The sequence below is a fragment of the Symphalangus syndactylus genome, chromosome 4 (genome assembly GCF_028878055.3).
Source record: "Symphalangus syndactylus isolate Jambi chromosome 4, NHGRI_mSymSyn1-v2.1_pri, whole genome shotgun sequence".
Taxonomy (NCBI): Eukaryota; Metazoa; Chordata; class Mammalia; order Primates; family Hylobatidae; genus Symphalangus; species Symphalangus syndactylus.
The window spans coordinates 42,536,055-42,552,695 of NC_072426.2; the positions used below are offsets into that span (position 1 = coordinate 42,536,055).

A 16,641-nucleotide genomic window follows, 5' to 3' on the forward strand; every position below is an offset into this window, starting at 1 on the left:
CAAGGAATATATAACTTTAATAATTTTGGACTGTAATCATGTGGTTCTACTTGGGAATCACCTCTAGTTATTCACAGAGAATCATCGTTCACAGTGTATCAGAGTAATCCATAAGAATTACCACAGTAATACAAAAGTAGAAATGCATTTCACTCTTCTTTCACACAGAATTTCAAGTTACTCTATCAGCTCATTACTACTAGTAAAGCAAAATATTTATTTGCTGTCCAATTTTAAATTGTGGTCCTTGTTAAAAATAATCTCAGTGCAAAATTCCCCAGGGAAATAGAGATCTAGGCTTAGAAAATGTTTTATTAGTCCTTTAATTTCACAGAAACTTCCTTTTCCTTTGACTCCTAATTTGTTTTTGTGATTTTTGAAAAGTTTATTGTTATTCATTTCGATTTTTGCCATCTGTACTGATGACATAAAAATAGAAGATCATCTGAGAATCCATATTTTTACAAAATCCCCTTGTCAGGCCAGGCATGGGGGCTCACGCCTGTAATCCCAGGACTTTGGGAGGCTGAGGCAGGCAGATCACCTGAGGTCAGGAGTTTGAGACCAGCCTGCCAACACGGCAAAACCTCGTCTCTACTAAAAATACAAAAATTAGCCGGGCTTGGTGGCACATGCCTGTAGTCCCAGCTACTCGGGAGGCTGAGGCAGGAGAATCGCTTGAACCTGGGAGGTGGAGGTTGCAGTCAGTCGAGATCTTGCCACTGCACTCCAGCTTGGGCCACAGAGCGAGACTCTGTCTAAAAAAAAACAAAAATCCCCTTATCAGTACGTGGCCTGTCTGCATGGAGTTATTGTTTCTACATTCTTTGACTCATTTTGCCTACTAATCAGTCAATTCAATCAAATAATTGTTTTGACCAATTGTTTTCAAAGAATTAATATAGCCAGCTTTTTATACTGACTTTGTAGAATCATCGTCTGGTATCAGTAAATTCTATAATTCTGTTTTCATAATTAAGTCAGTAACCATTCTGTTTCACTGGCATATAGAGGAGATTTGCACCTTGGTCATTGCTGAGGTGTTTGCAGAAGATTCTGGGTGCTTCACATGTACTGCAAGCAACAAATACGGCACAGTGTCAAGCATTGCACAGCTGCACGTGAGAGGTAAGGACCCTTTAATGCCAAAACAGTTTAGCCTATGACTTTGAGTTTGAATATGCAGATTTTGTGTTACCATTCCTTACTGTTTTTCATACAAAGCTGGCTTGGCCCTCCTAAAAAGATTTGAATTATTGAGGAAAATGTTCTTGAACAGTGTCCAATTTTCAATTTCTTATTGCGCTTACAGCCACCACCCCAGTTAACCTGCTGTCGTCATTTTATTTCCTAAGAGAATATCTCCTCAATAAATTTCTAAATTTCTTCCCAAAAGGGTACTTAGATTTTAAATTTAGTTTTTTATTTTTAATTTAATTTTTTCCTGTATCCTTACCATTCTTTAATGCCCCAATGATGATCTGTTTTTGACCAGCATTTTCCCATTCATACATTCATCTGGTGTGAACACTTTCCCATTTGTGCACATGCCCCAATTCAGGCTTACAGTGGCTGACAGCTCAGGTCCTGTGATTGTCCTTTCAGGAAATGAGGACCTCAGCAACAACGGGTCTCTTCACTCAGCCAACTCCACCACCAACCTGGCAGCTATTGAGCCACAGCCCTCCCCAACCCACTCAGAGCCTCTGTCTGTGGAACAACTCCCCAAACCCAAACTCGAGGGGGTTCTGGTGAACCACAATGAGCCCCGGTCCAGCTCCAGGATTGGGCTTCGTGTGCACTTCAACCTGCCTGAAGATGACAAAGGAAGTGAAGCATCCTCCGAGGCTGGTGTGGTGACCACCAGACAGACCAGGCCCGATTCTTTCCAGGAGAGGTTCAACGGACAGGCAACAAAAACTCCAGAGCCTTCTTCCCCTGTGAAAGAGCCCCCTCCAGTTCTGGCCAAACCCAAACTGTAAGTAAAAAGTAGGATGAATAACCAGGAGCTTCCGTGATCTTTTCTTGAATCTGATCTCCTTAAAAATAATGGAACTCAGCTGGGCACAGTTGCTCACACCTGTAATCCCAGCACTTTGGGAGGCCAAGGCAGGAGGATCACTTGAGCCCAGGAATTCGAGACCAGCCTGGGAAAAATAGTGAGACCCCTGTCTCTAAAAGAAAAATTTTTAAGTAAAAAAATTAGTAGAGATGGTGGTGCACACCTGTAGTCCTAGCTACATGGAAGACAGAGGCAGGAGGATCAGTTGAGCCTAGGAGTTTCAGGCTACAGTGAGCTGTGATCGTGCCACTGTACCCCAGCCTGGGTGACGGAGCAAGACTTGTCCAGGAAAAAAAAAAAAAAAAGATGGAACCAAAAAGGGGAATTCCCAAATGAGAAAATACACATTAAATGTTTTGCCAAATGTACATCCTTACATCAATAGAAGCATACTATCACTATTATCCTTAATTAATAATCTACCTCCAAGCAATGTTGCACTTAAACTAATTCAGAAACATTTGTCTGACATTCTGACATTAGAGGTCCCAGGTAAAGTACTTCTGTGCTTCTCTTATAAAGACTTTTTTTGTGTCTAATCGTCTTTACAGTCTGTAATTTCATCCTTATATTTCCCATTTCTGCTTCAACTTAAGCTTCTGTAGTCATTATGGAAAAGCTATTTAGTATTTTTTAGATAGTTCCTAGCTGCTGCTGGATAAATATAATAGGATGAATAAGTGGTCATGATTTTCTGACTCAACTCAGGAGCCTACTGTGGTTGTTGCTCTGACTCTCTAGAAAGCCGTGTTGCAATGTTTAAAATGTCCATCCATAACAAAGCAAATACAGGGCATGATATTGCTATTATTTCCTGTTTCATCCACACATCAGAATGATAAAAAATTGTTTCTAATTACAAAAATCTTTAAATATCAACATCAAAATCTACAGTCCCAGTGCGCCCACTGTGTGTTGCTCATCACCATGAGATGTTCACTAGAAGCCATTCGTGTTTAGTTTTATATTCTTCTCACCACTATATAAGGCAAAATTCTGGACATAAGATTCAATGTTGTGAAACATGCCTCTAAGCAAGTCACATCCAGAAATGTCAGTCCCCTCAAAGTCCTGTCAGTCACAGGAAACAGGAATCCACTTAAAGTAAAAAGAGGGGAAGAGGTTATTGCAGGGATATAGGCAGAAATGGATAAACCAAACACAACCAAACCCTGCAGAAGAAGAACTAGAGAGGCGGGAGCTGGGCCTCTTCACCTGTCACTCAGGATCACAGGTCAGTCCAGCCTCTGTCTGATGGAGCTTGCATGGCTGGTTCACCCTCTGTCTACGTGAGCATCTCCTTGTTTCCTCTTTACTTATCTGATCCATTCTTCTCTCTTTGAAGACCCATCAGCTCAAAAGTGGCCCATCATGGCCTTGTCCCCATTCCACATCATGATCTGTGTCAAGTACCACTGTTAACTAAATCAGTCTCAGCCCCTCAACTCCCAATTCTAATTGGTCCAGGCTGGTCAGGTGACCTCCTGCCCCCTCCCCCAGTACACTCAACTGTTAGAGGATTTATGTTTGGAAGAAACTGTGGGTGGGAGAAGTTCTCAGAGAAGGGAGTTACAGGGAACCGGTAACCCCAAACAACCTCCTGGGGAATTGCCTCCTTTGTAGGACTGTCTCTTCCCCAGTAACAGTTTTAGGGGCCGTTATGTATGATGATGGAAAAAAAATTCTGCCAAAATATTTAAAGAGGTTTATTCTAAGTCAATATGAGTGACTGCGGCCCAGGGAAACACAATCTCCAGAGGTCCTGAGAAAGTGCACCCAAGGCAGTCAGGTTGCAGTTTGGTTTTATGCATTTCAGGAAGACAAGAATTGCAGGTAAAATCATAAATCAATACAAGAAGACGAACATTGGTTTGGCCCAAAAAGGCAGGACATCTCAAAGCAGGCACTTACCAGTCATAAGTGGGGCTGGGGATTCTATGGCTGGCAATTGAAAGAGTTAAGTTTTGTCTGAAAACTTGGAGTCAGTAGAAAGGAATGTTCAAGTTAAAATAAGGGAATCTGCTGTTTGTCATGTGATGCCATGCCAGAGTCGGGATGAAAACAAAACCACCATACAAGGGGTCAAAAAGGCCTATTTCAAATTAGCCAGGTGTGGTGGCGTGTGCCTTTAATCCCAACTACTCAGAAGGCTGAGGTGGGAGAATTGCTTGAACCCAGGAGGCAGAGGTTGCAGTGAACCAAGATCGCACCACTGCACTCCAGCCTGGGTGACAGAACAAGATTCTTTCTAAAAAAAAAAAAAAAAAGACCTGTTTTATGAGATTTTATGCTTGTAGAAGTGACTTTCTGGCCAGGCGTGGTGGTTCACGCCTGTAATCCCAGCACTTTGGGAGGCCGAGGCGGGTGGATCACGAGTTCAGGAGATCGAGACCATCCTGGTTAACACAGTGAAACCCCGTCTCTACTAAAAAAAAAATACAAAAAAAAAAAAAATTATCCAGGCGTTGTGGTGGGCGCCTATAGTCCCACCTACTTGGGAGGCTGAGGCAGGAGAATGGCGTGAACCCGGGAGGCGGAGCTTGCAGTGAGCCGAGATTGCGTCACTGCACCCCAGCCTGGGCAACAGAGCGGGACTCCGTCTCAAAAAAAAAAAAAAGAAGTGACTTCTCTCTCCTTAGAATAGGATTTAGCATGGAAAAAGGTCAGAGTTCAGTCCTCAGTTACGTCAGTTAGGATTAAGTTGAGCTTCACGTTGCAGACAACCCAAACTAACAGGGTTTAAATACTTGAGGGTTTATTTTCTCTCACATAAAGAAAGTAGACAGGGAGTCTGGGGCTGTAATATTGGTTCCATGGTCATTAAGAATCCAGTCTCCTTCTGTCTTTCTGCTCTGTCATCCCAAACACTGGCTTCTTCTCTGGGTCCCCTCATGGTCCAAGAAGGCTGATTGTGGTCAAGTCACCACATCTACAGTTCAGGCAGTCAGAAGGGCCAATGGGCAGAAGTCACATTCTTTTTTTTTTTTTTATGCAAGACGGAGTCTTGCTCTGTCACCCAGGCTGGAGTGCAGTGGCGTGATCTCGGCTCACTGCAACCTCTGCCTCCCGGGTTCAAGCAATTCTCCTGCCTCAGCCTCCCGAGTACCTGCAATTACAGGTGCGCACCACCACGCCTGGATAATTTTTGTATTTTTAGCAAAGAAAGAGTTTCACCATGTTGGCAAGGCTGGTCTGGAATGCCTGACCCTGTGATCCACCCACCTTGGCCTCCCAAAGTGCTGGGATTACAGGTGTGAGCCACCGCACTCAGACGAAAGTCACACTCTTGATGTTAGAATCCCTTCTAAGGAGATTTCTTAGAGGTTTCAACCAAAATCTGCTTCTGCCTCTTTGGCCAGAATTTAGGCAGATGGGACACTAGTTGCAAAGGAGGCTGGAAGTACAGTGTTTAGCTGCACATATTGCCACCGTGAACAAAATCGGGTTCTTTTATAAGGGGGGAATTAAGTAGACAGCAGTGTCTGCCACATGAGACTTCCGATTAATATAAGATGTCTTTCTACTAAATCATGTAGTGACGCCCTCTAAAAACATAGTTCTCAGCACCATATAATTCTTTAATATTCTTTGCCTTCCTTTTCTCTTGTGTATATGTTTACATTAGTATAGATATGAATATATATATTTACACCACATACACATACACCACACCCTTTGTAAATCTACATGCCTACAACCTTTTCTTACTAGTTTTAACCTCATTAGTTTAACCTCACAACTTTGCATTCAAATATATTGACTCAGTCTTCTCAAGGATACAATTTTCTTTTCTTTTTTTTTTTTTTTTGAGACGGAGTCTCGCTTTTTCACCCAGGCTGGAGTGCAGTGGCTCAATCTCGGCTCACTGCAAGCTCCGCCTCCTGGGTTCATGCCATTCTCCTGCCTCAGCCTCTCCGAGTAGCTGGGACTACAGGCGCCCGCCACCACGCCTGGCTAATTTTTTGTATTTTTAGTAGAGACGGGGTTTCACCGTGGTCTCGATCTCCTGACCTCGTGATCCGCCGGCCTCGGCCTCCCAAAGTGCTGGGATTACAAGCGTGAGCCACCGCGCCCAGCCAAGGATACAATTTTCTGCTTGTTCCTTCAATTCACTATACATACGGAAAATAGAGATAATGTAGATCTTAAAATTGCAACAGAAAGGGAAGCTGTCATTTTTAAACCTTGTATCATCAAAGCCTGACTTTGAAATTTCAGATTGAATATTAAGCTGTCTAGAGCAGTGATTCCTCATCCTGGCTACACTCTAGAATAAAATGTGAGCTTTTAAAAAATATTTATGCCCTCCATCTCAATTGAATCAGAATCTCTCCACAGATTATTTTAATGTGCAGCCAGTTTGGAAATCACTGGTCTAGAGTTAGAGAAATAACCCCAGCCGGGCACGGTGGCTCACGCCTGTAATCCCAGCACTTTAGGAGGCCAAGGCAGGTGGATCACTTGAGGTCAGGAGTTCTAGACTACCCTGGCCAACATGGTGAAATCCCATCTCTACTAAGAATACAAAAATTAGCCAGGCATGGTGGTGCATGCCTGTCATCCCAGCTACTCAGGAGGCTGAGGCAGGACAATCATTCGAATCTAGGAGGCGGAGGGTGCAGTGAGCTGAGATCATGCCACTGCACTGCAGCCTGGGTGACAGAGCAAGACTCTGTCAAAAAGAAAGAAAAGAAAGAAAGAAAGAAAGAAAAAAGAAAAAAAATGAAATAACCCTGAGAGTTGCTACTCTTCCCCCCTCCCTACCACCCACCCACTATACCCAGGAAAACACAATAATTAACATTTAAAAGTGAGATAATGTCACACAAAAGTCAGAATATACTAGGAAAGCCTATGCTTTGGGGCCAAACGTTTCTTTAGGGCGGTGGTTCTCAGTCCTGGATGACTGTGAGAATCACCTGGGGCCTTGTGGGAGGCAGACCCGCCGCATCAGCATCACCTGGAAGCTTGGTTGGAATGCAGACTCCCAGGCTCCACCCCACACCTGCCGAATCAGAAACTCTGGGGATGGAGGCCAGAAAGCTGTGTTTTAACAGGCCCTCCGGAGGATTCTGAGGCCCAGTAAAGTTTGAGAATGACTGACCTACATTTGAAAAGATAATAATAACTCTGTCTGAATTCCATCCCAGGTAAATTAACTCTGAGCAGGTGCCTAAAGCAGCAAGGTTCATTTGTCTTTTACAGTCTCCAGGTGATTCAAATGTGCAACTAGCACAGTGACTACTGCTAAAACCATAGCAGATTTACTCAGAACTAGTTTTCCAAGTCAGTGATGCACTGGCAAATGTTTAATGACTGACAGGGGTGAGAAAGCCCTGATTTTTAGCATTTGCACCAATTTCAAGCTACTAAGAGAAAGTCATCGAATGGGTAGTTGAGATGTGCACTATCTGTTCTTCAAAGCCAGTGAACTGGCTCCAGCACACACTGCTAGAAATTGTCATTGCCAAAACTGCTTTCAAAAGTACTTGATACAGTATCTCAAGTTTGTTGTTTGTCTGGCATTTTATCTTAAGAATTCAAAATCCTTAATAATTTCTTTTGTATTCCTTATGATGCAGAGTCTCTGTGTCCCAAAAGCAATACATATTTCCAAAGAACATAAAACCAGCCAGGCGCATGCCTGTAATTCTAGCACTTTTGGAGGCCAAGGCGGGCAAATTGCTTGAGCTCAGGAGTTTGAGACCAGCCTGGGCAACACGACGAGATCCCTAACTCTACAAAAAATAGAAAAAATACAAAAAGTTGCTGGGCGTGGAGGCACACACCTGTGGTCCCAGCTACTTGGGAGGCTAAGGCAGGAGGATCACTTGAACTCGGGAGGTCGGGGCTACAGTGAGCCGTGATTGTGCCACTGTACTCCAGCCTAGGTGACAGAGTAAGGCTCTGCCTAAAATAATTAAATAAATAAAAATAGAATAAAGAACATATAATTAGTGGTCCTGAAGCACTGTGATCTCACCTATGGGTCTTCCCGTGGTTACTCATTCAACAGTAAATTCTCCTAAACATCAAAGTTTGGCAGCCTTAATGACTTTATGCATATATGATTTTAAGACATTTTCGTTGCACTTTCTTTGTTAAAAAATAACTCTTTTGTGAAGAAAAATTCAATAGACCATTGAATTCAATGAACCATTGAGGCAAATCATGTGATGCCTCTGTGACTCAGGTTCTATAAATGGAGAAACTGCTTCCAGTTTGATCTTTCTCCTTTTAGGAACAATAAAAGTTTAAGGCAAGGTTTATAATCAGGATGAGCATATAATCATCATTCAAATTAGGACATTTCTGAGAGTGAAAGTGAGTTCTATTAATAATGATGTCAGGGCTGGGCACGGTGGCTCGAGCCTGTAATCCCACCAGTTTGGGAGGCCAAGACGGGCAGATCATTTGAGGTCAGGAGTTCAAGACCAGCCTGGCCAAAATGGTGAAACCCTGTCTCTACTAAAAATACAAAAATTAGCCAGGAATGGTGGCAGACACCTGTGGTCCCAGCTACTTGGGAGGCTGAAGCACAAGAATCGCTTGAACCCAGGAGGCAGAGGTTGCAGTGAGCCAAGATCGCACCACTGCACTCCAGCCTGGGCAACAGAGTGAGACTCTGTCTCAAAAAAAACAAAAACAAAAACAAAAATAATGATGCCAGGAAAAGATGTTAAACCAGGACCTTCCTGAATGTATTGGGACATATGGTCACCTTATCTATAAAGGTTTGTTATCGCGAGAGAATGAGAAACCCCTCTGAGACACATCCGGCTTCTTTGTTAAGGTCGGGTCTAAAGGCAGAGTGGAGAATACAGCATGTTCTTATGGAGAATTCGGCCCTTTTCAGTAACTCACACTGGCGTGTAGCTCAGTGCCTTCTGTTCTGAAGCTGGGATACTTTCCACTGGTCATCAGAACTTTGATCACTGCCTACAAGAGAAACATTGTCTCTATTTCTCTTTTCCAATTTATAAACTCTTCATTGCACAACTCCAAGTTCATAATACAAAGAATACAGTATGAATGACGCCTTTGGAAAGAAGGAAAGACAAACTCACCAATTATTGATCAGCTGATTTCTTGCCACTGTGGTTGTATGTTCTTTATCAGCATCAAGTTATTTTATTTATTGAGATGAGTCTCACTCTGTCACTGAGGCTGGAGTGAGGTGGCATGATCAGGACTCACTGCAATCTCCGCCTCCAGGCTCAAGCCTAGGATCTCAAGTGATCTTCCTGGGATCCTCTTGGGATCGCTGAAGCAATCCTCCCACCTGGGCCTCCTGAGTAGCTGGGGCTACAGGTGTGCACCACCATGCCTGGCTAATATATATATATATATAATTTTTTTTTTTTTTTTGTAGAGACGGGGTTTCACCATGTTGCCCAGGCTGGTCTCAAACTCCTGGACTCAAGTGATCCACCTGTCTCCGCCTCCCAAAGTGCCCGAATTACAGGCATGAGCCACCATGCCCCGCCTATCATCAAGTTATAAACAGTCTGTACATTGTTTGAAAGGTGAGGCCAATAATAACACATTTCCTTCTCTCTCTCCACCCTTGCTTTGTGTACAGTGATTCCACTCAGTTACAACAGCTTCATAACCAAGTCTTACTGGAACAACACCAGTTGCAAAACCCATCTCCTTCATCTCCTAAGGAGTTTCCTTTCAACATGAGTGTTTTGAACTCCACTGCTCCCCCAGCGGTGACAACATCCAGTAAGCAGGTGAAGGCTCCTTCATCACAGACGTTCAGCTTGGCCCGGCCGAAGCATTTCTTCCCCTCCACGAACACCAGCGCAGCAACCGTGGCCCCTTCCAGCTCTCCGGTGTTCACTTTGAGCAGCACTCCTCAAACTATTCAGAGGACAGTGAGCAAAGAAAGCCTCTTAGTGTCTCACCCCTCTGTGCAAACCAAATCTCCAGGAGGGCTTTCCATCCAAAATGAGCCACTCCCACCAGGCCCAACAGAGCCAACACCGCCACCATTCACATTTTCCATCCCCAGCGGAAACCAGTTTCAGCCCTGTTGTGTGTCCCCGACTCCTGTCTCTCCTACCAGTCGGATTCAGAACCCAGTGGCTTTCCTCAGCTCTGTTCTGCCTTCTCTCCCTGCCATCCCACCCACAAATGCCATGGGGCTGCCTAGAAGTGCACCATCCATGTAAGTGTCATTGAGGTTTCTTGATGTAAGATGCTAGTTAAGAGGCGATGCGTGCATTGAATAGCTTGATCTGGAACAGGGCTCTCATTTTGTGGATTCCTAGATAACCTTATTGTCTTAGACTCAGAATGGATGTGGAACACTTCAGGACAAAGGGGATGATTACTTTGAATGATTATTAATAATTAAAATATCAGGCTAGGTGTGGTAACTCATGCCTGTAATCCCAGCACTTTGGGAGGCTGAGGAAGGTGGATCACTTGAGGTCTGGTGTTTGACAGCAGCCTGGGCAACATGGTGAAACCCCCGTCTCTAGGAGAAACACAAAAAATTAGCTGGGCGTGTTGGTGTATGCCTGTAATCCCAGCTACTCAGGAGGCTGAGGCAGGAGAATCATTGAACCCAAGAGGCGGAGGTTGCAGTGAGCCGAGATCACACCACTGCACTCCAGCCTGGGTGACAGAGTGAGACTCTGTCTCAAAAAAATTTTTTTTAAATTAAAGTATCAAAAAGACCTTTACAAATACTGATTCTCTGCACGGAGCTTAATTCCGTAAGTGCCTAATGACCGCTGGTTTCTGGTTGTCATTTCAACCACTCTGCTTTCTAGGCCTTTTTACCCTGGCCAGTGCTTTTCATGGGTGTGTTGGGTGTGGATTTATCTTACAGGCCATCCCAGGGATTAGTGAAGAAAAATACAAAGTCTCCTCAACCGGTGAATGATGATAACATTCGTGAAACTAAGAACGCGGTGATTCGAGACTTGGGGAAAAAAATAACTTTCAGTGATGTCAGACCAAACCAGCAGGTAAGATTGTTGGATTTAGAAGGTTTATTGAAATTTTATTATAAGGAATATAATTTTGTTTGATTCAGTCCTCAGATACTCAGGTAACCTCAGTGAGGCTGATGTTGCAACTCAGATGGTAGAGCACAAACTAACCAAAGGTCATGTGAGAAACCTGCCTGTGTGGATCTGCGGTTCTTAATTCTCCCAGTAGTTAACTCAGTTTACTTGTTTACATGTATTTACCTAGAATAGGATATATTAAAGAAGAGAGTAGATAATCTATTGTGCATCCCAGCAATCCTCACCTCAGTTTACAATCTAAACTTTTTTGAGACAGGTCTCGCTCTGTCACCCAGGCTGGGGTGCAGTGGTACGATCATGGCTCACTGCAACCTTGACCTCCCGGGCTCAAGTGCTCCTCTTGCCTTAGCCTCCCAAGTAGCTGAGACTACAGGCCCGGCTAATTTTTTAATTTTTTGTAGAGACAGGGGTCTTGCCATGTTGCCCAGCCTTGTCTCAAACTCCTGGGCTCAAGCAATCCTCCTGCCTCCGCCTTCCAAAGTGCTGGGATTACAGGCGTAAGACACCACACCCAGCCTATGACCTAGACTTTAAGGAACTCTGGGGTTCTAAACTGTCTAATCTTCAATCTAATGTGCTTAAAAGTTTGATCACCAGTACCTCTCCAACCTTCTATTAGGTTGAATCATGTGAAATAGCCATTAGGCAACATCCTGTGGTTCAACCTGTACAACTCTTTGCTTTCTAGTAAATGCTTACACCAAAGGAAAAAGAAGAAAGCCACCTGTGAGCATCATTCAAACAAAAGAAAGATAGACTGAACATTTTCTTATTTGAGGCATTTATTTTTGCTTTTGAGAATCAAATGATTATTTTTAATGCAGGTTTACATTTTAATAACTAACTCTTGGTTTATTTCCCAAGATGGGAACTGATAAAAATACAACAAAATTTCAGTCAATACAGTATGCCAAATATTGTGGAATTTATGGACTCCTAGAAACAAAGCTCACGATTTCCCAGACCATATGCTGTTTTCCTTAGTGTTTCTATCTCTTGCTTCCAGTGGAGCCGTGGATATACAGTAATTTGCAATTGTGTTATATATTGAGCAACTTATACTGAGTGGATTCTTTTGAAAATGTGCTGCTTAAAACCTTTTAAAAATTCACTTAAAATTATTAAGGAGAATATTTAAACTTGCCATAACTGAGTATACTTTTCATAGATTATTTCACCAAATTTCATCTATTTCTGGGAGGCAAATACCAATGCCACTATTCTTCTCTTCCATCTTCTAGACAGAGAAACTAAGGCACAGGCTCAGTAGTGGAACTAGAACTAGAGCTATGGTTTCCAGGATACTCTCACATTTTCCCTGAAACGCTGCAGCGTTTTTAGTTTTATGAGAACAGTTACCTTCAAGCCCTATAAATGTTGCTCTGTCTAATGCAGATTTGTTTTCTATAATACCGTCACCACACTTGTGGTTGTTAATCCTTCTAAGTGTCATTGTAATCATAGCTGTATTCAGCCTATGTCTTTTACAACTCGGAGAGAGAGCAATTAGAGCCTTGTAAAAACAATGCTAGCTCAGCACATATGCTGTTTGATTTTACTTTTATAGTTACTCTGTAGGTAGATCCAGGATACCTCATTGCCCAACTCAGAGGAAAGGAGGGTTTTTCTCTTAGTTACCTGACATGTGTGTACATGTAAACGTGAAATTCCACAAGTTGAGTGCCATAAACCCAGTAGAAATCTTTCTTAAACCTCCATCATGAATTAACTTCTGGACTAATCGCAGGAAGTAGGAAAGTCTCTAAAAGGATCTCAACACTCTCATCTGAATATTTGTGACATGTGTCATTCTCCTGAGAATTATTATTCTGAGAATTATTACAGTTGGTTAATTACAGAGTTGATCTTAGACTACATTCCATGCCATGGATAATGAAATCCAAGCTGCATAAATGAAATTCGGGAAACTGGGAGCTGTCTGAGATGGAATGCTTGCATTTGGATGGCAGATGTTGACTCTGAGGAAGTTTTGGGAAATAAAATGATGATTGTATTATAATATTGTTTTATCCATTGCTGCCTTGGGAAATGATAGTAAAATCATCATGAAGAACTGTCTAAAATATACTGTGACCCACGCTGGTGAAGTTAAGAAGAAAGTCAGCTTAGGAAAGTGTAAAAACACTAGACAAGCAGAGAAAAATTATGAAGAGACACCTGTGTATTGACAGTCGTCTAGGCCTGCAGTCCGGGGTCACAGGAATGAAAATAATCTGTGTTCTCATTCCCATATTAGCCTACACACGTGGGAAGGGGGTGCAAATGATTCCTTCGGAAGAGTATGCATTTGTTTTGCTTTGAAAACTTTTAGGTCCAGAAAGCTGGGTTCTCTTGCCCTGTTTTAGTTCTAAGTAAATAAAGAATACACTGTCCTAGAACATTTGCATGATCTAGCATTAACACATTGTGCTGAGCGTGAAAATAAATCGGAAGTTCTTTAACAATGAATATTACTGACTATAAACAATTTTCTCCCAGGAACTCAAATTTATAAATTATGTTTTAAAATGTGTTTTCTTTGATGTATCTACCACTTTGTGTTTCTCTGTTGTGATAGTTCAGTCTTTGCCTTTTAACTCATCTTGTGTATTTACAATTAGCAAGTAACATTTGTAGATTCTTAGAACCTTTTGAAATGAGAAGGTGCCATCCTTTCAGAGGCTCATCTTTATTAAAATTTTTAGCTTTCTAAACTTACAACAAAGTGTCTTTGAGTTGGGGATAAGCCAAGAGAAAGGTTTCCTTATTTCTAGATTTTAGGCTGCATCATTTCCTATTTTGAAGAGTACCATTCATCACCAGTGGATCTTGACTGGACATCAATAAAACCTAAATGGTTTAGGTTAAAATGGTGAATCTAAAAAGTCAAAGGAATCCAGGATCACGGCCGGGCATGGTGGCTCAGGCCTGTAATCCTAGCACTTTGGGAGGCCAAGACAGGCGGATCACTTGAGGTCAGGAATTCAAGACCAGCCTGGCCAACAGTGAAACCCCGTCTCTACTAAACATACAAAAATTAGATGGGTTTGGCAGTGGGTGCCTGTAGTCCCAACTACTCGGGAGGCTGAGGCAGGAGAATCACTTGAACCCAGGAGGCGGAGGTTGCAGTGAGCCGAGATCGTGCCACTGAGCTCCAGTCTGGGTGACAGAAAGAGACTCTGCCTCAAAAAAAAAAAAAAAAAGGAATCCAGGATCGCAAAGCATAATGGAGCTTTCATGACAAATGATTTTAATTGACAAATGATTTTAATTCATACATGACTTACCATGAAGTTCTGCACCCAGTAAATATTTGTTGACTAGCTATGTTGACTGAGTGTTAATTTCTAATCTCCATTTCCCACCCCTCTACCCCCAGGTAATGTCTTATTCCAACTTTCCTCCTTGACCTCATTTCTCTGGAAACTTTCCCATCTCGTTATTTGGTCCTCTCACACTCCCTGCTTTTTATTATTATTATTAATGTTTCTTTTAAACTATCTGCAGTTTCCAGATACTGCCCTATGTAACAGAGGAAAAAAAAATAAGTACCTAATTTTTGTTCTGCCTTTTGTTCCTCTAATCTCCTTCTCTGAGCTGTTCTGTCAGTTCTTCTATTTAAGTCTTTCTTCTTTCATCTCTTACCATGAATTCTTTATGACAATCCTCTTTTGTGAGCCGTGAATAGTCATGCCATTCATTCCCTTTCTAACAAGAATTTCACATTGGCCTTACATTCTACTTTGTAAGGCCACTGCCTTTATGCTGCCCACTTTGGGCATTGTAGGAACTTGGCTGCTGGGATAGTGAAGTGTCTCTGTATCCACTGCCATGGACCTACACAGAATGCACCAGTCAGGAGCTCCCTAGGGGCTCAGATTGGGAGGTGTCTTGTTCATTGCTGCATCCCTGTTGTGCATGGTGCAGAGTAGGTGCTCAGTGAACATTGCTGAATCAACCCACAACTATGGGATTTACATTAGTTTCAGATAAGGTAATAAAACTGTTAACCAAGTAGAAAAGCTTGGATTTGTTGCAAAACTATGGAAAATAGTTCACTTGACTATATAGATTCTGATTATACCTCATTATGGATACTACCCACTATGGTAACAATCCAACTTAATCAGCTGATTTTAAAAGATGAAAACTTTTTTATTTTTTTGAGACAGAGTATCACTCTGTCACCCAGGCTGGAGTGCAGTGGCATGATCTCCACTCATTGCAGCCTTGACTTCCCAGGCTCAAGTGATCCTCCCACCTCAGACCCACCCCCAGTGGCTGGGTCTACAGGTGCAAGCCACCACACCCTGCTTATTTGTAGGTTGTTTTTTTTTATATATAGAGATGAGGTTTCGCCAAGATGAAAACTTTTACAGACACACAGAAATTAAACAAAACTCTTGTGTTAACCAAACATTTAAGTATAAAGTAAATCTGTGCATCTTTTAATAATTCTTTATTCTTAAGTACAAATTCGGATTAAAAGTATTTTTAGGCAAGCTCCTTGAAGGTAGAGTCTGTGTTTTGCAGAATGTTTTATCTCCATTGTCTATCACAGTGTTTAGCACATAATAAATACTTACTAAGAATTTAGCGGCAGAGACAGGGTAGGCTATGATAACTAGTTATTTCTATTGAAGGCAACAAGTGATTGTTAGATAAATGGCAAAATAAATTATCTTCTAGGTATGTTAACCTCCAAGTTTCTGTCACCCAGGCTGGAGTGCAGAGTGCAGTGGCACATTCTCTGCTCAATGCAACCTTCAGCTCCCGGGCTCAAGCAATTCTCCCACCTGAGACCTCCAAGTAGATGGGACTACAGGCATGTGCCACTGCTTCTGGCTAATTTTTGTGTTATTTGTAGAGACGGGGTTTCACCATTTTGCCTAGGCTAGTCTTGAACTCCTGAGCTCAAGCGATCCACCCGCCTTGGCCTCCCAAAGTGCTGGGATTACAGGCGTGGGCCACCGTGCCCGGCCTACCTCCAAGTTTATCTAAGAATCCTTTCTTCTGTCTCTAAACTCTGTCTGTCTCTGGAAAGAAAAGGAGAACACTTTCTCTAACACGCAACGCTTTCTTTTAGTGCACATCATACCCAGAATCTGTTGCAAACACTTTGAGCAGCTTTTCTAGCTGGCTTGATCCTGTTTGATTATTTGCCCCTGAAGTCCAGGCTCAGGACCCAGAGTAGAGAAAGCCCGCGGTGAGCTCAGGCAGTGACTGTTGGATCATGGCCCATACCTCAGCAGTGCCATATCTAACTGGGATGCGTCATTATATCATGGTTCACAACAGAAAAACTGTCTCCACCAATTGGAAGGAACTCCAATTTGAAGAAACTTTTTGCCGATGTGTCCCAGAAATCAAATGTTTCAAGTTGTCCATTTATCAGCCTGAAGAAGATTATCTTTTTTAAAAAAATGGTTATATTTTTAAGTGGCATATTCTTCTGAAGTAAATATTTTTAGCTTTTCATTTCCTTTCATAGAGCAACTCTAATTCTATGCAATTCATGAGCCTAAAGAGGATGGG

At 42.4% G+C, this 16,641-nt stretch overlaps 1 protein-coding gene across 9 annotated transcripts in view; it reads left to right on the forward strand.

The window, feature by feature from the left end:
- MYPN (myopalladin) overlaps positions 1 to 16,641 on the forward strand; it is a 140,994-nt gene that overhangs the window by 93,243 nt on the left and 31,110 nt on the right. For all 9 annotated transcript variants that reach the window (XR_010120287.1, XM_055274457.2, XM_063637137.1 and 6 more), the window contains 4 exons: positions 1,012 to 1,128; positions 1,606 to 1,978; positions 9,645 to 10,235; positions 10,905 to 11,043. Coding sequence is in view for 8 of the 9 variants with exons in the window: in XM_055274457.2 (XP_055130432.1) it covers positions 1,012 to 1,128; positions 1,606 to 1,978; positions 9,645 to 10,235; positions 10,905 to 11,043 (1,220 nt within the window). In the remaining variant the exon portion in view is untranslated. The remainder of the gene's footprint in view (positions 1 to 1,011; positions 1,129 to 1,605; positions 1,979 to 9,644; positions 10,236 to 10,904; positions 11,044 to 16,641) is intronic.